This window comes from Mustela nivalis (assembly GCF_964662115.1).
Source record: "Mustela nivalis genome assembly, chromosome: 11".
Classification (NCBI taxonomy): Eukaryota; Metazoa; Chordata; class Mammalia; order Carnivora; family Mustelidae; genus Mustela; species Mustela nivalis.
The window spans coordinates 69,908,814-69,934,172 of NC_139030.1; the positions used below are offsets into that span (position 1 = coordinate 69,908,814).

At 47.8% G+C, this 25,359-nt stretch overlaps 1 protein-coding gene across 1 annotated transcript in view; it reads right to left on the reverse strand.

Annotated features, from left to right (window-relative positions):
* Nucleotides 1-1,841, reverse strand: part of TWIST2 (twist family bHLH transcription factor 2) — a 50,529-nt gene extending 48,688 nt beyond the window's left edge. Inside the window, exon 1 of the mRNA XM_082690105.1 lies at nucleotides 1,152-1,841. Coding sequence (XP_082546231.1) covers nucleotides 1,187-1,669 — 483 coding nt within the window. The 5' untranslated portion in view covers nucleotides 1,670-1,841 and the 3' untranslated portion in view covers nucleotides 1,152-1,186. The remainder of the gene's footprint in view (nucleotides 1-1,151) is intronic.
* Nucleotides 1,842-25,359: the final 23,518 nt, after the last annotated feature.

The window sequence follows — 25,359 nt, forward strand, 5'->3', positions numbered from 1 at the left end:
TACCACCCCCTTGGCCCACAACTTATCTTGCCCCTTCCCATTGCCCTAGAGAGCCCTCCGAAGGAAGATGCCCATCGGCCTCAAAGAGCCTTCTGGAAGGGAAGGCGCCTCGGGAGTTAGATTTCCTCTAAACGGAGTTCCAAGGTGTCTGGTCAAAGGGAGCTGGTGCAGGGCGCCCTGAGCGCTCTTCCAGAGCAAACCAGAGTTTCCAAATGCTCTCAGCAGCTGTGTCCCCTTCGCCTTCTCACGTGCAGGGCCTGGCCCGCACTCCCTCCGGTTCCCGCAAACCTGTTTCCCAGCCTGGACCCCTCGCGCTCTCCTGCGGGGGCCGGGCGCCGGGACGCGGCGCGGACAGACCCCACTCCCAAACCCTCCAGGTTCAAGGCTGGAACCAGAGGCTCCCAGCTCCGAGATCCGCCCACCTGCCTGCGGGCAGAGGGTTTCCGAACCCGGGGTGCGCTCCTGGCCTAGGCGCTCTGGTCTCCGCGGCTCAGCCCGGGCCCTGTCTCCCGCGCTCCCAGCGCAGGACGTGCCAAGGCTCTCCCGCTGCAGTGGCTCCGGAGCCACCAACGCAGGGCCGTGTCCTCCCGCTCTCCCCAAGGTAAACCTGGCCGCCGGCCCGCTCCCTTGTGCCCACCAGACTCACCAGGGCGCGGACCGCTCGGCTTTCCGCGAAAACTGAGTGTCCGCACCATGAACGCGCTTCCCGGGAAGAGGGCGAAGCCGCAGCCGGGCACAACCCGGCTCGGGCAGCCTCGCGGGAGGCCTCGATTCTGGAGGGCGCCGAGGGCAGTGGCTTTCCACCTCTCTGCCCGTGCGGGCTGCCGGCCGTTCTTCCGATGCCCACTCTCCCGACACTCACTCGCTGGCGCCAGCGACAGAAGCAGCAAGGGTAGCAAGTACCGCTGTCACCGGTGCGCCCCCCCTTCTCCCCAGCTCCCGGACTGACACCCAGCAGGGAAGCTTGCAAAAGGCCCCAAGGGTGCCCCTGGGACTCGGGAGCTTCCCAACCGACCCCCTTCTGTTGCTGCGAGGAAAAACGCACCCCAACCACGCCGCCCCGGCCCGCAGGGCCTCCACGAAGAGGGATGCGCTGGCCGGGCCGCCCGCCCCCAGCTGCGGAGGGCGCCAGTCGCGCGCGCAGCACCTACCCTGGCGCTCGGGTCCAGACGTGGGTGGCGCGGCGCTAGTGGGAGGCGGACATGGACCACGCGCCCTCCATGCGCCACACGGAGAAGGCGTAGCTGAGGCGCTCGTGGGCCACGTAGCTGCAGCTGGTCATCTTATTGTCCATCTCGTCGCTCTGCAGGACCTGGTAGAGGAAGTCTATGTACCTGGCGGCCAGCTTGAGCGTCTGGATCTTGCTGAGCTTGTCCGAGGGCAGCGTGGGGATGATCTTGCGCAGCGCGGCGAAGGCCTCGTTGAGCGACTGGGTGCGCTGGCGCTCGCGCACGTTGGCCAGGATGCGCTGGCTCTGCAGCTCCTCGAAGGACTGCGCGCTCGGGCTGCCCTTCTTGCCGCGCTTGCCTGGGGTCGGGCTGCCATCTTCACTCGACTTCTTGCTGTAGCGCCGCTTCCGGCCGAAGCGCTTGGGCTGCCTCTCGAGCTCCTCCTCGCTGGTGCCCAGGCTGTCCACGGGGGACACGGGCGAGCTGGAGCCCTCCTCCATGGCGCCCGCCCGGCGCGCTTGGGGCTAGGGGCGCCGGGCGCCGAGCGCGCGCCGCTGCCCAAGCCCGCGGTCGCCGAGCACACGCTCTCCGAGTTGCTCGAGAGGCTCTGATTTCAAGGCCGGCTTGTGCAAAACCGACGTCTCCGGGAGAGGAAGTTATTCTAACTTTTTTGGAAACTCTAGCCGGGCTGGGTTGCTAAATAGTTGTCAGGAGCGAGGGCGGCGCGCTGATTGGCCGCGGCGGCCGGGGGCTGGACGAGTTTTGGGGCCTTCGCCCGCCGCCCCCGCCCCCCGGCGCGGCACTTTCAGTTTTGTCTCCCCTTTCGGCCCTGGCCGCGGCGGGCACCCCGGAGGCCTGGCCCTAGCGCGCCGCCGGAGCCCCCAGCCGGCATCCGACCGCTCTCTGGCCGCCCGGCGCTCTGGGCATTACCGACCTGCTTTGTCTGCTCCTTAACGTGGAGGTCGGGCCCCGCCAGGCTGCGGGATCTCCCCGGGGCGCGAGGGGCGCGAGGGGCGCGAGGGGCGCGGGAGCCGAGTCCTACCCTAGATGCGCTCCCAGGAGGTGAGGAAGAGGGGGGGGAGCCCCGGGGGTGCTCCGGCCTCTGCGCTCCTTGGCTGCCCCCCCGGAGCGCCGCGAGTCCGAGCCGCGGCCCGCACACTCAGTCTGGGGTGGAAGACGCGCGCGGGCAGGGGGTCCCGGCAACCGCACCACAGGCGTGCGGACGCTTGAGTGCCCTCCGAGATGCCTTTGCCCACGCACGTGGTGCAGGGATCAGTGCACATGCACCGTCTCTGCCCAGGCTTCGTGTTGGGTGGCCTTTCTCACCCCAGCTTTCTGGGGATCCCGGCACCGACGCCCTTTGCAGACCTTGCTTCTAAGTGCTTTCAAACTTGAACACCACAGCGAGCCTCTGCGGGAGCGCCGGTGCCCACTGCGCCCACCTGCTTGGCCCTGCCTGGGATGCCGGGTACGGGGCGGGGGCAACCGCCAGGCCCCCGGTACAAGGCCCCAGCCTCTGAGTTCTTCCTCTGCTTCGCCAGTCACCAGTGGCCCGGAGGGCAGTCTGGGGAGCTGCACAGCCGCCCCTGCGCTGGGCGCCTGCAGGCAGGAGGGCGCAGGGCGGCGGGAGCCGGGGCCTGGCCTCGGCAGGCGACACCGCGGACCCCGGCTCCGCGCCATCTGGACGCCGAGCGCGGGCGCGTTTGAAGTGGTTCGGGGGGGCTCTTTGTTCGCCAGGCCGCTCTGGCTCGGGGCCTGGAGGTGGTTTACGGCTTTGATGCCTTTGAACCTATTCCCAGGTGACCCGGGCTCAATTAGGCCGGGGCCTGAGCCCGGCTGTCAGGCAAGCCGCGTGATCAAGGGCGGGTGGGTCCTTTTATTGAAGTTGAACTCGGGGCCCGCGGAGCGCTCGGCCTCCGCTGCTCTTCGGCCGCCAGGCGGGCCGCGACCACCGCGTTAGGAACCCCGCGGGCGGTGGTGGGCGGCCACGGCTGCTCAAGGGGGACATTGCCCCAGCAGCGAGCCGAGCAGAGGTCTGGGAAGAACTGGCCCTCACACGGAGGTGGCCACGTAACAACGCTGTTTGCAGTTTCTAACCCACCCGCGGGCTTCAAGATCCTGTGACTAAAGGGTCCTGCCGAGTCACCGCGCCCAGCCCCACCCCGCCCAACCGCCTCTTCCCCTGCTCTGAGAAGGCTTGGGGTTTATCCTGCTCCCTACAGCTTTCTCCAAACTTCGAAAATAAATGTAAGGAAGGATGGAGACCCCGAGGGAAGCCTGCTTCCCTGCCGTCCTGCCGGCCTGGGTCGCAGCCTTTCCTGGCCTTCCTCCGTTGGAAGGGCCTGCTCCCTTCCAGACTGGGCCCGGACGCCGCGTCTGGCTCGCCGCCGGACAGCAGCGATTTGCTGCTCTTTTACCAACTCAGTGTGTCCTTTAGCGTGGAGAGTCTGAAGACCCGGACCCCGTTTTGGCCCAGCTTAAATGAGTGCAGTCAGGGAACATCTCCCTCCTAGAAGCTGGAGGGGAGGTGCCCCTCCTGCCTGAGGGCCTGCTGCACACACACACACCCCCATACACCCACCCCAGCTTTGTCTTTCCTACTGATGATGGACAGCAGAACACTTTCTGGAAGTCAGGTCTAAAAACCCATCATTTGCCTAAATTACAGCACTAACACAGGCAGGGTAAAGGCATACAGACAAAAGGCTGGAATCCAATGTTTGAGCTACACATCTCATACATGCAAGAGTCTCCTCGAAAAAATGCCCTTCAAATTTTCCCCCTGAAAAATTGTTCAGGAGGGCATATGACAAGCCTTCATGGTAACGGTTCTACCATTGAACACCTAATATTTGCAAAACAGTTCCTCTCTGTGCATGGGTGGGTGGGTGTCCACACTCCTTCCCATCTTTTTTCTGTTCCTTCTGGAACTGTAAAGCCAGGATGACCTTTCTCAGACTGTGGCAGCCCTGGTCGATAAGACCACTCTCAGGGGCTGTGTAGGGAAAGGGGGCCATCCACTCTGCCCTGTCATTTAGTCTGGGGCTGGGGGATGTCTTTGGTTTGGCTGGGCAGCACAGTCCGTGGTCCCTGGATGTCTGTAGAGTTAGGGCAAGAGTACCAGTTTTGCAAGCAGGCACAGCAGCAGCTTATCCATTCCAGGATGCTTCTGGAACTGCTGTGTTCCTGGTACAGCAAGCAAGGCAGGAGCTCGAGGGCTGCCGTACTTTCTGGAAGTGAGCTCTGCCTGGAGCCTGTTTACTCAGCTCTAGGAAATTTTATCCTGTCGTCTAATAAGTTGCTTCCTGAGTGCAGTGACGAGTGTGGGCTGTTCTCTACAAAGGAACCCCACCTAAGACCCCACTTCTGGACTGGGGTCCAGAGGGTGCACCCTAGGGCTCTCCTCGGGGAGTGCATCTTCTTGACATCACTAACGCCATTCCCTTGCAGTGTGGATGAGCACTGGCCTTTGACACACTTCGATGCCTTTAAGATGACATCGAAGTTGCTCTTGCAACAAACTCATATTATGATGCTTTTTAACTTGGAATATGTACCAAATTTCAGTTAAAACAACAGTGGGAAGAACAACCGTGGCATAAATATGGTGGGAGAGAGAGAACAGGGTGTAGGGGTCTGGGACACAAGCCAGGCTCTTCTGCATAAACTTTGTTTTATAGATTTTACTTTGGAATCATACAAATGTTTTCCGTAGCTATTTAAAAATTAAATTTTAAAAAAAACCTAAAAGTCAAAAGCAGAATGGGACAATGTGCCTAATTTTGTATCATTTCCATGGCCTGCCTAGCACACAGGAATCACTGGAGAGAGCCATAAACACTGTAATTGGACTCTGCATACTGGGAAGGCAAAGGGAACTGGAAAAAAAAATTTAGAGGTTCTCAACATTCATGTTTCTAGTAACAATGTTGCTGTTGTCATTCTGAAACTGTGAGCTAAGGCCAGTCAGTTATTATGTCTCTGTCTTCAAGAATCAAGATTTCCAGCCCCAAAGAAAAGAGATACAAATATGAAAGAAAAGAAATTAGGCAGGACCGGTCATTCTAAGTTTGTTGGAAATATCAGTCTAAACTCGTGATGTGTTTTCTCTCAAGCAGTGTTATTTCCTGGCCATGGCCCCTGGAAAGATCTAGAAATGTTGATGGATGCAGTGGCAAGGAGAACCACCAGGGTTCGGATTGTGTTCTCTCCTGGAAGGAATGGCCGACTTCAGGTCCGGGGAAAACATGTACACGAGAAGCCTGGAGCGTCTTCCTGGGTCAGAAAGCAAGAAAACAGCCGGCAGCCTGATGAGTCATAGCCAGACTCTAGAATGTTCTAAAAGATGCTTCCATGGGCCAGAGAGGGTGCCAGGTAAGCATCAACCAGAATGAAACTACAATGGATGGAAACACATCAGATGGTAAAAGTCCATGAGTTTCTAATGTTAATTGAATAAAAACTTCTTGGTTGTCTTAGGCTGCTGATGGGAAATTGAGTCTTGATTCTGAAAATTGGTAAGTAAAGGGAAAGAGTCAAGCACAGAACCAGTCTTTCTTACCAAATTATACTTCAAAGTAACAGAAGAGTTGAGGAAATGTCCTGTTCCCCAGATGGACTCCAGATAGAAATGAGGGCGGACTGGTGGGATTACGTCACCGTTCTGCAGACCTCATCCATGCTAACTAACATGAGGGATTCCGACCACATCACCGGCCGCTGGGCTTGGCAGCCAGTCCCAGGAAATCCAGCACATAGTACTCGGACAAGTTAAATGGTGCCATGCGGGTGCAATCAAGTCTGGCTCTCCTGTTCTCAGAACCCCCAAAGGGCTCATTTCATTTTTTGTAAAAGCTTGTCTTAACCATGTTCTGGAAGGCTGTCCAGGCTGGCAATCAGAATGCCCTGTCACTGATCTGACCCCCTGTCCTGGGGCTTTGGCTCACTCTCCCCACCATCCCCGTATCACTCGGGCTGCTGGTAGTCCCTCCTCCTATGGTGCAGGGACTCATGCAGGAGCCTACCTGAAATTGCCCTGGGACAACCACAGGGTTGACCTTCTCAAAGGCTGCACATTGGTTTCATTCCTGTTGTCCCCTAACGGCTCACAGTCTTAGCAATGTAAAACACCTCCCGTTTCGTCTTCTCCCAATCAAGCAGGCTGACAGATCGTGGGGTGTTGGGCTGGGTGGGTTTCTGTCACTCCTCCCTTGCAGCTCTAGCTTAAGACGGCCTCAGTAACAGATCTGGTAGGGAGGCTCTCAGGGAGCACGCCTCAGCCCTCCTCCATGTGACTTCTCCATCTAGCAGGCTCCTTCTCGCTGTGGACTCAGGACTCTGACCACAGTGCTCTCAAGCCTTTGCCTGGAGGGAATTTGCTGATCTCCCCTGAGCTAATGCAAATCACACGGCCAAGCCCAGATTCAAGAGTTTGACATTAAAAAGTTGATTGGCAGCTCTGTGTGTGCAGAGATGTGTATGTGTGTGTGTGTGTGTGTGTGTGTACCAGTATTGTGGATATGTGTGCGTGTATGTGCATGTAGGTAAGATCTGAGTAGTTGTGTGTATGTGTGTGCATGTGTGTGTGTACGCTGGTAAGAGGACCTCTTGTTGCTCGTAGACTTACTTTAGGATGATCAGTTGGGGCCCTGGTCATATTTGGGGGGACCCCCACTGTTTGCCAGTGTTTTCTTTGTGACTGGCCCTATCTCCAGAGAGGAGTTTTTGACCTCCTGCTCTGGAACATCAGCCTGGGTTTGAGGGAAGAGGCCTAAAAGGAGCTCTCACCATTCAGAATGTGGATTTCCACACATTCCCTGTTTTCAGTACAGGCTTTCCCATTTCCTCTCGTCTCAGCACTGCCTGATACCCCCATCTGCACCAGGTCTCTTAGCAATGCGGGAGGGGATCCAGGCATACATCTGCTCTTGACATTGGCTGAGAGGTGGGGTACTTCTGCATGGGACTCCGCCAGCTTGCTGTCATGGCCATGTCCCTGACCTGTTCTCCCGCCTCCAGTCCTCCACTGTCCACTGAGTCAGATGCCACGCCTCCAGCCTCCTTCCACCTGCCCAAGTATGCCACTGTGAACTGCTCTCCTGTTTCCTCTGAGATCTGGGTTTTTGCCTTTCCCATTCTTTTAGCCCAGTTTCAGTGGATTGAAGAGAGAGCAGAAATAAACGCATATGTGCCAGCCATCATTTTCAGTTGGAAATTGCTGGAGATCAGTGTTTAGAAGCTGAATGCAAGTACAGAGAGTGGGAGGCAGCTCAGCCCTCTTCCTGCGTACCTCGCAGGGCTCCAGGGGGACTCAGTGGCCGGGATGCCCTGTGCCCCCCTCCGTCTCTGTAACTCTGGTGGGTAACTGTTCCCTGCTGATCCCTCAGGGTAGGACACCCAGTGAAGTGGGGAAGTGAAACCCCACCTAGTGACCTAGGAAGCTTCTAGTTCACTGACAGGCACTCGTGTGCCCAGGGGTGCTGGGTCCCCACAACCGTGTCTCCCTGTCCTCCTCCACCAGGAACCTCACAACTGCCCGGATTGCAAGGTTATCATCCGACGCTGCCCTAGCGGTGGCTGGATTTAATTGAGCTTAACTTCAATTCATGAGTCAGAAAGGCATGCTTTTGCCCCCGTCCCCCAAGGCCCCTGCAAGAATTTCAACACATATATGCAAGTCCTGATCGCCCAAATGGAAACCTCATTTCCATTGTTTAATATATTTTGAATAGAAGTTCGCTCAAATAGTTTAAGTTCTTGCTGCCCCACCCTGTTTGTTTCTAATCTTCAAATTTGTTGCTCATATCTTCTGCCCTCTCCTCTCCTCTCCCACCCCCCACCTCCAGCCTCTGCTCGTCAAACGTCACATGTTCAAATGGAGAGCAGCAGATGCTGTTGGCTGATGGCAGGAAAGGCAACGGGACTCCTGGTGGTTGTCCCTCCTGGCCTGGTCTACCAGGTCTGGGTCTACCCTACCATCTCCTGGCCTGGTCTCCTAGTCTGGGTCTACCCTAGTAAGGGCGCACATTGTGCACTGTGGGGAGAAAGTAACTGAAGATGGGAGATGGGTAATACAGAGCTTTTTAATTAATTATCCCTGTGTGTCTAATACAGGGCTAGGGAGTGGAGTAGAGTAGGAGACACATAAACAGATACTCCATAGTGGGGCCACTCGAGGGATATGGAAGAGTATAAGCCAAACTGTGGAGAAGCCTGGGGACAGAGGCTGGTAGGTGTGAGGCGTTGGGAAACACATCGGCGAAGAGGAGTAAATTTACCATCAGAGAGAGAAGAGCATTCAGACAAAGAGAGGAAAATGTGTCAAGACCCACAAGGGTGACATGCAATGGTGTCCCTGCAGCAGGGACATCCCTGTGGCTGGGAGCTCCAGCGCTCAGTGGCTAGCACTCTCTGAGCTGCAGGTGACAAAAATACACCCAAACCTGCTTGACCCCCCCCCCCAAAAAAAAAGAAAAGAAAAGAAAAAAAGGAATCTGTTTGTTCACTACTTAGGAAGCTCAGGCTTAGGCTAGCTTCAGGCTTAGTTGGATCCAAGAGTTTCAAGAGTTTGTTGTGTCTCTTTTCTCCTTCTCCATCCTTCAGCTCTACTTCCCTCTGCGTGTGAAGCTTACTCTCTCTGTACAAGGACGCCCTTTGTGTCTGAAGGTGACAGGCACTGCAGGGTCGTATCCACCAGGGACAGCAATGCTGATTAAACGGAGTCCTCTCCTCCAGCTCCAGCAGAGACATCAGGCATAGGACCCTGACTGGCTAGACTTTTCTTTGTGTCCTGGGCCCAAGAGCCCTATTCAACCAGCTGGGTTATATGGTTGCTCTCACGATGGGTGTGACCGGAAGGGCAAGCTCGAGCCCTGGAGGGGGGGGGGTTCCCACTGGAAGATATGCCAGATGAGCCAGGAGTGCCTGCTGTGGTGTGTGGAGGTACCACAGAGGAAGGTTGAGGCCAGACTCTCAAGGGTCTTATAGGACAAGTTACTGAGTTCAGATGTCCTCAAGGAGGCAATGGGAACCAAAAGAGAGTTCTGAGGAAAGAGGTGACGACTGACTCTGACTTTGAGAGCAGTTTGAAAAGGACGGCCAACTAGGAGCCTGTTGCAAAAACCTACCAAGGAACTGAGGAACCAAGGAAACACAGAACCATGGAACTAGGGGACCACAGAACTAGGGAACTAGGGAACCAAGGAGACACAGAGCCTTAGAACCAAGGAGCCTTAGAACCAGGGAACCATGGAACTAGGAAATCAGGGAACTAGGGTACTGGGGAACAAGGGAGAACCAAGGAACCACAGAACCAAGCAACCACAGAACCAGGGAACCACAGAACTAAGCAACCACAGAACCAGGGAACCAAGAAACAAAGGAACCACAGAACCAAGAAACCATAGAACTAGGGAACTAGGGAAACAAGGAACCACAGAACTAGGGATCTACAGAATCAGGGAATCACAGAACCAAGGAACCACTGTACTAGGGAACCAGGGAACTAAGGAACCAAGGAATCAGGGAAATAAAGAATCATGGAAACATAGAACCAAGGAGCCACAGAACTGTGGGACCAGGGTAATAAGGACCCACAGAACCAGGGAACCATGAAACTAGGAAATCACAGAACTAGGGAATTGGGGAACTAGGGAGAATGAAAGAGCCATAGAACCAGGGAGCCACAGAACTAGAGAACTATGGAACTAGGGAACCAGGGAACCAAGGAATGTTAGTACTGAGATGAGGTGGAGACGGGGCAGGGGGGATTTAAGAGGGAGAAGATGCAGGATTTTATTTTTCTCAGGGTGACAGTGAATCCCCCAAAGTTAGGCTTGGAATTAACTAGGGAGGTGACATACACCCATTTCTCCTCCTGCCGTATATAATTATGTTTCTACTTTGAGATAGACTAGCTGAGAATGGGAACCCATGCCATTTAAATACTGCTTTATCATATAAGGAAAAAAAAGTTATAAGCCAACCCCAACCAGGCTGTGCAGAAGGACAGAAACAGGGCAGGATGGTGATGAGTTAGGATTCTGTGTTCTGTCAATGATTAGGGGATGACACCCCTTTCCCTCCGTGGGACTCGCTTTCCCCTCTTGTGAAAAAAATGAGTTGGGTGAATGACCCCTAAGGTTTCCTTAATGTAACAATGTCTAGGTTCTCTTTTCTGCAACTAAAATCCCTGTCTGGGAACTTAAGCTTCATGTCGCACTTGGACGTTCAGTGGCGTTTTAGAAAGGGTAGGGGATGCTGCCAAGGCATGGGGAGTGCGATTCTCTTTAATCTGTCTAAGTAATGTGCAGGGGAGCCTTTGGTGACCACACAGGCCCCAACCCCTCATAAAGTCCCTGCCCCGTTGTGACCTGGTCATAAACTTTCTTGCAAAGGTCATGTGAATTTATCGTTCCCAATACTTTATAATTAGAAATTATGGTCTGTCTGCCACATGACACTTTTGAGCTCTAGCAGATCTTAAATTAAGACTATATAAATGTTTTAAAATGTTCTTCAGAAGACTTTCAACTCCTTAGTTGAAATTTCGACTTAGGTTCCTGAATGCTTACCTAAGATAAACACATAGGTTTGACCTTCAATATTTGAAGGAATAAACCTGGAATCAAAATTTTGTGTTAAAGCTCAGATGATATCTTAAATATTAAAACACCTCGAAGCAGTCCTGTGGGGAAACCACTTCTGGGTGTGTGGCAAGTTTCTCTTTTGTGGCTGTCACTAGAGCAGTGGGGAGCAGGGGTGCAGAGCTCTCCCAAGTGATCAGGGCAGAGAGCAACTGGATGTCCTGTTTAAAGAAGAAAATGCGTGTGTGTGTGTGTGTGTGTGTGCGCACGTTTACGTGGGGATATGAGATGAGACATAATTTCTCTTAGGCTACACATTTCTTAAAAGGCTTTTACTTATTTCACTTGACTCTATTTTCCTCCTTTATTTCTTTATCTTCTACCAACAAAGGCGAATAACAAGCCAGGAAGTGCACAGTTTCCTCCTCATGGAGAAAAATGGAAGGCACTAGAATCATGTCAGGAGTGTGAGGCATGCCTACCCCTGGCCTCTCCCTATAATCCTGTCTTTCCTCTCTGGCCCTGATGACTTTTCCTTCCACCTCTTCAAAAATGCTCTCAGGCCTAACCTCCCAGAAGATATTATCCAAACTCTGAAAACAAAGTGAAACTAGCTAGCTTTATTTTATTTGTTTGACTAATTTTTTTTCCCCTTGAGGGAGCATTAATGAACACCAGTATTAAAGGATGAAAGTGTCTCTTTATATGCCTGAGCCAGACAGGAATATTTCATATGTAAAATGTGTTCTATCTTTCCAGCTATGACTGCTGTTGGTCCTCTACCTTGCCCTGCTAGCTCATGAGTGAGCAAGTTATGCCATAATCACTCATACTTGGGGTCTGTGGAGGATTGCCATTTAATTGCCATTTAAAGAGAAGTAAAATGATTGCACTGATTTTTCCATGTTTATAATTATTTGGATAAGGAATCTGGACGACTGTATTTTCTTCAAGGAAAACCCCACAAGTAATATTCTGTATTTCATCAGTAACAATGCAAGAAGAAGTGGGGGTCTTCAAAGATTTGTTTTAATGTTCAAATTTCAGGAAAATGGTCAGCTCAAGAAGGAGGAAAGGGGAGAAGGGGAAGGAGCCAGAGAAATTGAGGAGGTGGGAACCTGTAGTAAAACACAAACAAAAACCCACACCCGTCTTCCCTTATGATCAGGACTTCCTCTAACTCCCTTACTGAATGTCCTGAGACACAGAGACCCTTGGCCAACCAGCCAAGATATTCCATAAACTGAAGCAGGAAAGTGAATCTGTTTCAAGTATGGGATAGAGAATTGGGTCTCACTGAATCAACTGTGTTTTTTCTTCAAGGTATAACATACCTACAATAAAATGTACCCATTTTAATAAAGTTTAAAATTGGATACCTTTGGGAAAATGTAGATCCACCTCCACAATCAAGAACATTTCTCTCATTCTAGAAAGTTCCTCAGTGCCCTTTGTAGTCATTCGCATCCCCCTACCCACCAGCTAACAACCACTGATCTAATTTACGTTTCTGTTTTGCTTTTTGCAGAAAGTCATAAAAACAAAATCACATAGAACATATCATAGCCTTTGGCCTCTGGCTTTTTACACTTAGGCTAATGGTTTTAGGATTCATCCACATTGTTCCATGTACCAACACTTGTTCCTTTTTATCGCTGAGAACCCCACAATTTCTTTATCCAGCCACTGGCTAAAGGAGCTTCAAGCTGTTTCTGGGTTTTGGTGATTTTGAACAATGTTTCTTCCCAATTGTTGTTGAAACACTTTTCTTCTGTCTCAGCTAAATTTCTAGGAGAGATTGCAGGGTTCCGTGTACATGTATGCTTAACTTTGGGAGAAATGACCAAATGATCCAAATGACCCCAAAGGACTGGATCGTTTGTTGTGTCCCACCAGTGACATATAGAAGTTCAGCTGGGAGTGGCCACAGTCAGAAAATGGAACATAATAAGTGTTGACAAAGATGTGGAGACACCGGAACGCTCATGCTTTGCTGGTGGGAATGTAGGGTGACGCAGGTACCCTGAAGGACAGTTTGGTGACTCCTCAAGAGGTTAAACGTAGAATGACTGTAAGACCCAGCAATTCTACCTTTAAGCCTATCCCCCAGAAGAACCGAAAACAGGTGTTCAGACAAGAACTTGTACACAAATGTTCATAGCAGCATTGTTCACAATTGCCCAAATATGGAAAAATGTCCGTGGGTGGGCGGTGGGATAAATGAAGTGTGGGATAACCACGCAAGAGATATTATTCATTCATAGAGGGAAGTGTGACCCACATTACAGCAAGGATGGGCCTTGAAAACATCATGCTAAAAGGTTACATACTGCACGGTTCCATTTATATGAAATGCCCAGAAGAGGCAAATCCATAGAGACGGAAAGAAGATTAGTGGTTGTCCAGGCTTGGGAGGAGTGGGTATATTAATGATGTTTTTTATTTTGTGAACTTTATGATGCTTTGACATCTTGGGACCTTGGGGACACAGAGGATTGCGCCTCCCAGAGTGAGCTAATTCCTAAAGATAGCAAACACCATGCCTGACCCTTTGCTACCTTTGTAGCAAAACAAACACCTGAGTGCTTTCCCAGACCCAGTTCCTCTTATCAGACTCCCTTGCTCTCTGCCTTCGACCAGCAGGGAACCACCTCGATAATCCAGAGCATACTGAAGGGTGAAACCCGCTCCACCGGCTGACCCCACCTTGCCTTGCCTTGCCTTTCCTGCAAAAACCACTATAAAGGCTCTTGCCCACAGCTTCCCCTCCTAGCTGAGCCTGGGGCTCCCCCCACCCTGCAGGGGAAGTGCCCTGCCTCCTGTTTCTAGCTCTTGTGAATGTGAAGACTTCTTCCTTCATGACGGTCATTTCTGTCTGTGTGTCCTACTGATTAAAGGAATCCCTTTAGATTTTAGGAAACTTTAGAACAGGGAGGAAGAGGAAATGACTGTTTCATGGGCATAGGGTTTCCACTGGGGTGATAAAAATATTCTGGGATTGGGTGGCAGAAATGGCTTGCAACACAGGGAATGCAGGAATCCTACAAGGGCATAATGCATGTTGCATGTCAGGGATCTCCAGAGCAACAGAACACTGCTGACCCACAAGCATGAAGGTATTTATTAGGAGATGTTGGCTAAGGCGGTGATGAAGGCTGCCCTCTGTACGTGGGGCCCCCAGGAAAGCTGGTGGTGTGGTTTGAGTCTGAGTGTGAAGACAGGCGGCAACCAGGTGTGAACTCCTCCGTCCTCCACCTTTCTGTTCTGTTCAGGTGCTCAGCAGAGTGGAGGAGGCCCACCCACAGGGGGAAATGCCATCTGATGTCTGACTCCACCAATTCAAACACTAATCCCCTCTGGAAACATTTGCTCAGAAGTAGATATTAATTACCTGCTCATGTTTCAACGCAATAAGAACATGAAAAACAAAGCCCATCCCTCCACCGCAGCTTCACCAGCCAGGGCTGGCTGTGGTCAGTCTCATTAATTTGAGACATTCTCACACTATCTCACTGTAGATTTAATTTATCTTTACATGATCTGGTGAAATTGGCATTTTTTTCTTACCAGCTGTCATTCTGCATGCCAAATTTGAAGTAATTGTGGATTCACGTAAAAGCTGCGAAAGTTCAGAGTCCCCGAGGCCTTCCATATCCAAGTTTCCTCTAACCTTACGGAACTATAGTATGACTGTGGAGAGCAGTCATACTATACAAACTAGAACCTCACCAATCTAGAGACCAATCAAGTTTCCCCTGTTTTCCCGCTAATTTTCTTCTTCTCATCCAGGATCTTGTCCCGCTACCTACCACATGGCACTTGGCTGTCAGATTGCCTTGATTTTCTCCAATCTGTGACAGTTCCTCTTTCCTGACTTCAAGACTTTTGACAAGTTCTGGTCAGTTGTTTTAAAGAACGGCCCTCAATTTGAGTCCTTCTGAAGTTTCTTTAGGAATAGATTGAGTTTGTGCATTTGGGGCCAGAATACCGCAGAAGTGATGGGTGGCACTGATCTGATTCCTCAGTCCAGTGGCACCCGCCCCCTCTCTACACGGTCGAGTCACTTTTCCTCTGTAAGGAATCTATTCCTTGCAAACCGGTAACTATCTTGTGGGGAGATGCTTGGAGATGAGGCACAATCCCATTTTTCATCCATGTTTTGATTCAGTAACGAGCAACCTCTCATGATTCTTGCCTGCAACAATTGTTAGCATATGGTTTGCAGAATAGTGATTTTCTCTTTCCTTTATGTCCTGTACGTATATTAATTAGAATTCCACTGTGAGGAAGAGCCGCTCCTTCTCCCTCATTTATGTATTCAACTGTTTGTGCATGTTCGTACTGACTGAAGGGTATTTATTTGACACTGTGGGTTATAATCTAATACTACCGTTGCTTCTGTGATTTCTCCCATTGTTCCCTCCCTGGTCACTGGGGTGCCCTCACACTAGCTCCTTGTCCCTTGGCTTTAAATCCCCATAGCTCTCTGAGCTCCTCCCTAGCCTTCAGCATTTTAAGCATTCCCAGACTTGAGGAATGTCTTCTAATGTACTTGTTTGCCATCTGTATGTCTCCTTGGATCACACATCCTTTCCAATATTTTGCTCATTTTCCACGGGGTCATTTGTCTCATTATTAAATCATAAGTATTTTTTTGCCATCAATGCTGGATATTTGTCCTTTATTTAATTTTATTTTGCAAATATTTTATCTCCCAACTTTCAGACAGCCATTTCATTTTTGTAGCAGTCTTTCAAAGAGCCAAAGCTTTCAATTTTGATAAAGTCAAATTTGTTACCCTTTTTATGGTTTGTACTTTTTGTATCACAGCTGAGAAATCTTTGCCTGACATAATGTCAAAAAGGTCTTCTGTATATTCTCCTAGAATTTTTATTATTGGCATTATTCTGGTATTCCCTGCTGTGATTCATGTCTAGGTTCTTTTTATGCACATTGTGAGGTAACAGTTAAATTTATTTATTTCATATTGATGTCTAGTTGTTCTAGCACCAACTACTAAAAAAACTATTCTTTCCCTGTTGAGGTTTCTTTGCAAAGTTGTCAAAAATCAATTGAGCGTATGTGTGTGAGACTATTTCTAGACTCTGTTCTGTTCCATGAATATATATGTCTTTCTTTACATTAATAACACACTGTCTTGGTTTCTGTCATTTTACAGTAAGTCTTGGGATAAGACAGTAGGAGTCCTCCAATGCTGTTCTCAATTTCAGAATTGTCCTGGTTATTTCAGGTCCTTTCCATTTACATATAAACTGTAGAATCTGAATTCCTACCCCCCAAAATGCCCACCGCTATTTTGAGTGGGATTACGTTGAATCTGCAACTCAGTTTAGGGAGATATTAACAATATGGAATCTTTGAATACATGAACTTGGTGTATCTGCTGTTATTTAAGTCTTACTTTATTTTTTCGTCAGTGTTTTGTACTTTTCACCATATGGATCCCGCCCATGTGTTGGTAGATTTATACCCATGCACTTATTTTTGTTCTGTGTTTTGGTTCAGTACTATTGTACCGTACTATTTAGAACTTTTAAGTTTTCTTGTTTCTCCATTGTTCATTGATAGTATATAGATGTGGAATTAATTTTGATACACTGACTTTGCATCTTATGGCCACGTTAAACTCACTGATTGTTCTTGGAGCTTTCACGTGTAAATTCTTTGGGGTTTCCTACATCGACAGCCATGCTATTTGTAAATACAGTTCTCACACTTTCTTATCTATGTGCCTTTCTTTTTTTTTAGCATAACAGAATTCACTATTTTTGCACCACACCCAGTGCTCCATGCAATCCGTGCCCTCTCTAATACCCACCACCTGGTCCCCCCAACCTCCTACCCCCCACCGCTTCAAGCCCCTCAGATTGTTTATCAGAGTCCATAGTCTCTCATGGTTCACCTCCCCTTCCAATTTCCCCCAACTCCCTTCTCCTCTCCATCTCCCCTTGTCCTCCATGCTATTGGTTATGCTCCACAAATAAGTGAAACCATATGATAATTGACTCTCTCTGCTTGACTTATTTCACTCAGCATAATCTTTTCCAGTGCCGTCCATGTTGATGGAGGCATAATACTCCATAGTGTATATGGACCACATCTTCCTTATCCATTCGTCCATTGAAGGGCATCTTGGTTTTTTCCAGTTTGGCGACCGGGGCCATTGCTACTATAAATATTGGGGTACAGATGGCCCTTCTTTTCACTCCATCTGTATCTTTGGGGGAAATACCCAGTAGTGCAATTGCAGGCTCATAGGGAAGCTCTATTTTTAATTTCTTGAGGAATTTCCACACTGTTCTCCAGTTGGCTGCACCAACTTGCATTCCCACCAACAGTGTAAGAGGGTTCCTCTTTCTCCACATCCCCTCCAACCCATGTTGTTTCCTGTCTTATTAATTTTGGCCATTCTAACTTGTGTAAGGTGATATCTCAATGCAATATCAGCCACAGCAACTTCTTTCAAGATATGTCTCCAAAGGCAAAGGAAACAAAAGCCAAAATAAACTTTTGGGACTTCATCAAAATCAAAAGCTTCTGCATAGCAAAGGAAACAGTCAAGAAAACAAAGAGGCAACCCATGGAATGGGATAAGATATTTGCAAATGACAGTACAGACAAAAGGTTGATATCCAGGATCTATAAAGAACTCCTCAAACTCAACACACACAAAACAGATAGTCATATCAAAAAATGGGCAGAAGATATGAACAGACACTTCTCCAATGAAGACATACAAATGGCAATCAGACACATGAAAAAATGTTCATCATCACTAGCCATCAGGGAGATTCAAATTAAAGCCACATTGAGATATCTATGTGCCTTTTGTCACTTTTCCATGCTTATTGCCCTAGAAGGACCTTCAGCACAATGCAGAAAAAACAGTGGGTGGAAAACTTCCCTTTTCACCAACTGCAGGGGGAAGCATTCAGCTTTTTGCCGTGGAGTATGACGTTAGGTAGAGGTGTTTCATGGAAGGTCCTCACCAGGTTGAGGAAGCTCTCTTCTGTTTTTAGCTTTCTAAGAGTGTCTACGAGGCATAAGTATTGAATTCTGCCAGATGTTCTTTCCCTGTTTGAGTTGATGGTACTGTTTTCTCTCTTTACTCTTCTGGTATTGCAAATTACATTAATTGATTTCTATTATTACTTATCTATTTTCCATTAATTGATCTTTAAATGCTGGACCCGCCAGCATCTCTGGGGTAAACTGTCCTTACACATGATATATTGTCCTTTCTGTATATACCTGGATGTAAGTTGTTAGTATTTTGTTAAGAATTTTTGTAACTAATGTGCTTTATTGGTCCGTTCATTTTTTCCTTCATAATACCTTCCTGTGGTTTGGGTACATAGCAACACTGGCCACATCGGAAGGGTTGGGAAGTGTCTTCTAGAAGAGATTGTGTAAATTTGTGTCTTCTTCCTTAAATGTTTGTAATATGTGTCCATGAAGTTACCTGGGCCTGTGCTTTTCTTTGTAGAATCCAAAGAATTCAATTGACGATAAATTCAATTTCTGTAGTCAATGTAGACTTATTTAGGTTGCCTAGTTCTTCTTGGGAGAACTTTGGCAACTTGTGTCTTTAAAGGAATTGTTCCCTTTCGTTGGGAATTTCTATACACACATACATGTGTGTATAGAATGTATATATATACATCTCACTTTTTTTTTTTTTGATGTAGGTGGATCTTGCTTTCTTTCCAAGATTAGTCTCTGATATTTAGATGGAGAGTTTACATTCCATGTAATCACTCATATGGTTGAATTTAATTCTAGATCTTGTTTATTTTCTATCTGTTCCATCTGTGCTTTGGTCCTTTGTTCCTATATTCTTGCCTGCTTTGGGAGTGATGAAATGTTTTTGTGTATTCAGCTTTACCTTACAGTAGGCTTATTCCTGCCGGTCCCTCCCCCTTGCACACGCGTCCTTGGGTTTACAATACACTTCTTTACTTTGCCGCAGTCTCTCTTGCCTGCCATCAACAATAGCATTCCTCCAGTTTGTCCCCTTACTGTTGGTACTTTTGTTGTCCTGCATTTTGGTTCTACATGTGTTATAAATTCTACCATATATTGTTCCTTGTTTTGTTTCAGACAGTAGATTATCTTTGAAAAAGATTAAAACAGAATGTTATGGTCACTTATTTTGGCCAGTTCTGAGATCCCTCATCCATTTGTGTAGATCCAAATGCATGCCTGGGACTGTTGATCTCACACTTCTTCTGCCTGGAGAACATCCTTTGATAATTTTTTGGAGCGCAAGTAGGTGGGGAATTAAGTAACTCAGCTTTTATTGGTCTTAAGAAGTGTCCATTTTGAATACTATGCAGCCATCAAAAGAAATGAAATCTTGCCATTTGTGATGACATTGATGGAACTAGAGGGTATTATGCTGAGCAAAATAAGTCACTCAGAGAAAGACAATTACCATATAATCTCCCTGATATGAAGGAGTTGAGAGGCAATGAGAGGGGTTTGAGGGGTAGGAAAAGAATAAATGATACAAGATGGGATCGGGAGGGAGATAAACCATAAGAGACTTAATCTCACAAAACAAACTGAGAGTTGCCGGGGGAAGGGGTGTAGGGAGAGGGTGGTGGGGCTATGGACATTGGGGAGGGTATGTGCTATGGTGAGTGCTATGAAGTGTAAACCTGGTGATTCACAGACCTGTACCCCTGGGGCTAATAATACATTATATGTTAATTAAAACATTTTAAAAATTAAAAAAAAAGAAGTGTCCACTTTGCTTCCACGAGAAAGATTGCTTTGCTTCTTCCTCTCCCCTGAGGCAGGGCATCTTTTCCTGGGTGCTGGGGGCTAACCGTGCCTTGGCTTGGCTTTTTTCCCATGGCAGAGAAGGGTCCTTGAGGCAGGCAGAAGATCTGTACCTGTGCATCACTGAGAACACTGTCAGGTCTCCTTCCTTGGCCTGATCTTTCTTGAAAATTCATGGAAAAAACCATAGAAAAAAGCTGATGGGTGAGCACAGACTTCCCTGGTGCCTTGATGTACCAGGGTTTCTAAGCCCGTTGTACTAGTTAACAATCCCCCCTAACAAATTACCACATACTTCATCGTTTGAAACACCAGAAAGTTATTCTCTCAAAGTCCTAGAGGACAGAAGTCAGAGATGGAGAGGTGTCAGGGCTGAACTCCCTATAGATGACCCAGGGAAGATTTCAATGCGGCTCCTCTTCCAGCTTCTAGCAGTTGCTGGCCTCCGTAGTTTGTGCCCAGCTCAGCTCCAGTCTCTGCCCCTGGTCCCGAGTCCCCTGTTCTTTGGTGTCTTTCCACTCTGTGTGCCTCATAAGGAAACTTGTCACTTGGTTCAGGACTCGCTTGAGCAATCCAGAATGATCTCCATCTCAAGACCTTACGCTATTACACCTGCAAAGTCGCCTTTTCCAAGTAGGGTAACCTTGGGTTGGCGGCTTCAGGAATGCAGGAGGAATAATAGAAATGACCACTGGCCGCCATCTTCCAGCCCCCCTCCCCCTTCCTAACCCTCGACTCTCTTGCCATAAGGATGTATGCCCAGGTCACGTCTCCACAAGTAACCTGATACCTATGCAAGAAACCAGAACATCAAGACTCCCCCAACCCTCCAACCCCTGAATACCATACCTTATACGGCTGTGAACCTATTTCCTGTCTTAACCCAGATAAAAGACTCACTCGACACCCTCCCAGCGCAACTTCCCTGACTCCCCTTTCCAGAGTCACAGAACCTCGCCCGAGGATGCCCACCTCCTCCCGGGGCGACTTTCCTGGCTCCCCCTCTCCTGAGCCCTGAAACTTCATCAGAGAGTGCCTTTAATAAATCTTGCCTTGTGCTTACCTCACCTGGTGTTGTGTTTATCTCGCCTATAAAACCTAACAGGTAGCAGATTCCAGGGATCAGGGCTTGGATGTAGGATTCGGGAAGCCACCCTTTAACCTGGTACACCCTTACTTGTCATTTAAGAAATGCTGGGATTTCAGTGCTTTCCTTCAGCCTGCCTATGTGGTAACTATGTCCTTCAATGCTCTGCCCAACATGAAACCACCTGTGCATCCCGACTCTCCCCAGGGCCTTGTTGCACATTGGAATTTAAGTTTCCCTATGGCCTTGTGACCTCAGCTCTCCAGGAACTGAAGACTAATTATGATCTCCTAGATCTCTTCTCGTGGCTAGAGTGGAGGCTGTGTTCTCCCAGCTTTCTACAACCCCTGCTGAAACAGGGCTCCCCACTGCCCCACTGAATCCTGCAGGCCTTTCCTACTGGTGGCTCACTGCTTCTGTCCCCCAGCTGGCCACTGTTCCGGGCACGTGGAGATACATGGCATGGCTACCTCACCAGGCCATGGCCGTCTGTGGCCAGCAGAAGTTTCTGGGTCCTCTTTTCATTCATTCATCACCAGAGCTTATTCTCAGCTTGCATTTGATAAGTCTCTTTGTTGGAATAATGTTGCTAGCCTTAGGGAAGCTAATATGTAAGTTCTTAGAGGTGGGGTTCCTGGGATTTTCTAAGTGTAAATTCTTTCCCAGGTAAAACCTAGTATCATAGGCCATTCAAGCTATTCAGAACCCACATGGACAGAGCCATGTCTCTCTGTCTGTGTGATGGGGAGACAGGGACATCCCTACAGAGAGCCTCGGTGCTGTCATTGTTTCTCCCTTCCACTCCCGGTGCTAGCACAGGGCTAGTACTTCACAAGTAGTGTGAATCACATCCTAGTGTGTATATCACAGCACTCCCCTTCACGCTCAAAAGGATCATTTTTGGATAATAAACAGGTACCCTACTCCTAAGGGATCGGGTTCCCCGGCATGCTCAAAGCTTCTTGGTGCACCATGATCTTGTTCCTGACCTCTCCCGTGTTTTCCTGGCACCCAGCCTCTTGCTTGGTCCCACCCTCACCCCGAACAATGACTGTGCAGGTCCTCGAGTGTTGGACCATACTCTCCCTGGCTATAATTCTGCTCTTGGAAGCAACCTGGGGAAGTACCCTACTTGGTCCCCTGCCCTCCACCCTCCAGTTCTCCACTCTCCAACTGGTTTGTGTGGCCAGGACTCTCCTGGCTTGAGTCATGGGCTGGATCAGCATGGCTATAATGAATCCAGAGCCCAGAGCAGCAGAACTTTCACAATTGACATTGACATTGAGTGGAACAGCTGGCCCACACATTTGTGGACTTATCCTGGAGTCTGCACTTGGTTAAGACCAAGTACATGGATGCTGAAGAACACTTCTGAGTTGGGTTCTGCACAGACCTGGCAGCCATCATAAATCTTTACTTCTCTCCAGATAAAGAGGGGAGTAGCCAGTTCTAGTCACATGGCAGCTCACACTTGTCCTTGGCTCTTTTCTTCTCTTCATTCCAACATTCTTTATCTTTTTGGATTATGAAAATGTTTCATGCCATGTCAATGTTCCTCCTTTCATTCAGTAGGGTTGTCTCTCCCCTCCTCTTCTGTGTAGGGAAGGGAGTCCCAGAGCCCTGAACTCTTGAAAGGACATCCTACCATATTAGAACATACACACACACCATCTTTGATCCTTCCACCGACACATGGCACATTAATCATACTCTACACCTTTGCATGGTCTGTAACTTACATCATGAAGCGTGGTCCTGTGAAGACACTGGATCTAAAGAGCACATGAAACAGAGAATGCACGTTGTCAGATTGATTTAAACTTAGAGGAATCAGCGGAAATTGTTAGTGTCATGAATCATGGGCTTACAGAATTTTCCATCCCAGGCAGAAGGCTTCATTCCAGTATCTGAGGGTCTTGACCTAATAGCTCCTTCCAGTGGGGTCATTCCACTACAGAGTGATAGTGGAAAATGCCCTCTTTCCATGGAAATGGTACTTTCATGATCTTAAGGCTCTTGTAGAGAAGTTGTTGGCTTACAGAAAAATGGAGAAATTGAGAGGAAGAGATTCCTGGATGTCTCTGCCCCACATCTGCATAGACACACCCATATTCATATGCCCCACCATTGTGGTACTTGTCATTGGTGAACCTACCCTGACACATCACCATCACCTAATACCCATGGTGTACATTAGGGTTCACTCTTTGTGTTGTGCATTTTACGGGTTTGGACAAATGTATAATGACATGTATCCACCATAACAATGTCATACACAGTACTTTTCACTTTTCTAAAACTCCTCTGTGCTCCTCCTACTTATCCCTCCCCCACCACCCCCTAAAACCATTGATATTTTTGTTTGTTTTTGTTTGGATTTTATTTTTTATTTATTTGTCAGAGAGAGAGAGAGTGAGAGAAAGAGAGCACATGCACAAGTAGGCAGAGTGGCAGGCAGAGGCAGAGAGAGAAGCGGGCTCCCTGCCAAACAAGGAACCTGATGCAGGACTTGATCCTAGGACCCTAGGATCATGACCTGAGCCAAAGACAGCAGCTTAACTTACTGAGCCACCCACATGTCCCCCATTGACCTTTTTAATTTATTTTTATTTTTGAGAGAAAGAGAGATACAGTGTATGCATGTGCAAGCAGGCTGGGGGGAGTGGGGAAGGGAGAGAGAGAATCTCAAGCAGACTCCACGCTGAGTGCAGAGCCCAATGCAGGGATCCATCTTATGACCCTGAGATCATGACTTGAGCTGAAATCAAGAGTCAGAGGCTTAGCTGAATGAGCCACCCAGGCACCCTAACCATTGATATTTTTACTGTCTCCACAGTTCAGCATTTTCCAGAATTTTATACAGCTGTAATCATACAGTGTTTTCAGATTGACCTCTTTCACTTAGTAATATGCATTTAAGTTCCCTCTGGGTCTTTTCATGGTTTTTTAACTCATCTCTTTGTAGTGCTGAATAATATTCCATTGTCTGGATGGACCGCAGTTTATTAACTCATTTACCTACTGAAGTTTTCTTGATTGTTCCATTTTTACAATTATGAACAAAGCTGCTGTAAACATTCACGTACAGGTTTTTGTGTGAACATAAGTTTTCATCTATTTTTGCTAAATACAAAGGAGTATGTTTAGCTTTATTAGAAATGAGAAAACTGTCTTCTAAGGTGTCTGTACCATTTTGCAACTACCAGCAATGAATGAGAGTTCCTGTTGCTCCAGATCCTCGCCAGCATTTGGTGTGGTCAGCGTTCCAGATTTTGGCTATTCTAACAGATGTGTAGTGGTATCTTATTGTTTTAATTTGCCTTTCTCTGATGAAATATTATCCAGAGCATCTTTACTTATTTGTCATCAATGTATCTTCTTTAGTGAGGTGTCTATTAAAGTCTTTGGCCCATTTAAAAAATTAGGTTTTCTCATCTCTCATTGTTGACTTTTAAGAGTTCTCTCTCTCTCTCTCTCTCTCTCTATATATATATATATATATATATATATATATATATATATATTTAAAGATTTTATTTATTTATTTGACAGGCAGAGATCACAAGTAGGCAGAGAAGCAGGCAGAGAGAGAGGAGGAAGCAGGCTCCCTGCTGAGCAGAGAGCCCCATGTGGGGCTCGATCCCAGACCCTGAGATCATGACCTGAGCTGAAGGCAGAGGCTTTAACCCGCTAAGCCACCCAGGTGTCCCAAGAGTTCTTTATATATTTTGGATAACAGCTCTTTATCAGATGTTTCTTTTGAAAATATATTCTCGGGATGCCTGGGTTGCTCAGTTGGTTAAGCAGCTGCCTTCAGGTAGTGATCCCAGCTTCCTGGGATCGAGTCCCACATCAGGCTCCTTGCTTAGCTGGGAGCCTGCTTCTCCTTCTGCCTCTGCCTGCCACTCTGTCTGCCTGTGCACACTCTCTCTGACAAATACATAAAATCTTAAAAAAAAAAAAATATATATATATATATATTCTCTCAGCCTGTGACCTATCTTCTTTCTCTTTCTCTCGACATTGCCTTGTTGCAGAGCAGAAGTTTTCAATTTCAGTGAAGTCCAGCTTATCAATTCTTTCTTCCACAGATCATGCTTTTGGTGTTATTCCTAAAATATCATCACCAAACCAAAGTAATCTAGATATTCTCCTATGTTATCTTCTAGGGGTTTAATAATTAGTTTCACACTTTGCTTTGACTCTATGATCCATTTTGAGGTAACTTTTGTGAAGGGTGTAAGCTTTATATCTAGACTGATATTTTTGTATGTGGATGTCATTTTTTTTTTCCAGCACCATTTGTTGAAGAATTTTTTTGCTTTGCTCTTTTGTCAAAGATTTGTTTATATTTATGTGATTCTATTTCTGAGTTTGCTATTTTGTTGGTCTATTTTTTCTTTTCACTAATACCACACTCTTGATTACTGTGGGTTTATAGTAAGTCTTAAAGTTGGGTAGTGCCAGTCCTCCAACTTTGTTCTTTTTCAGTATTGCATCAGCTACTCTGGGTCTTTTGCTCCTATATATAAACCCCAGGATCTGTTTGTTTATATCCATAAAATAACTTGCTGAGGTTTAATTAGGATTGTATCTATAGATAAATTTGGGAAGAACTGACATCTTGACAATATTGAGTCTATCCATGAACATGGAATATCTTTATTATTTAGTTCTTTGAGCTCTTTCATGGGAGTTTTATAATTTTCTTCAT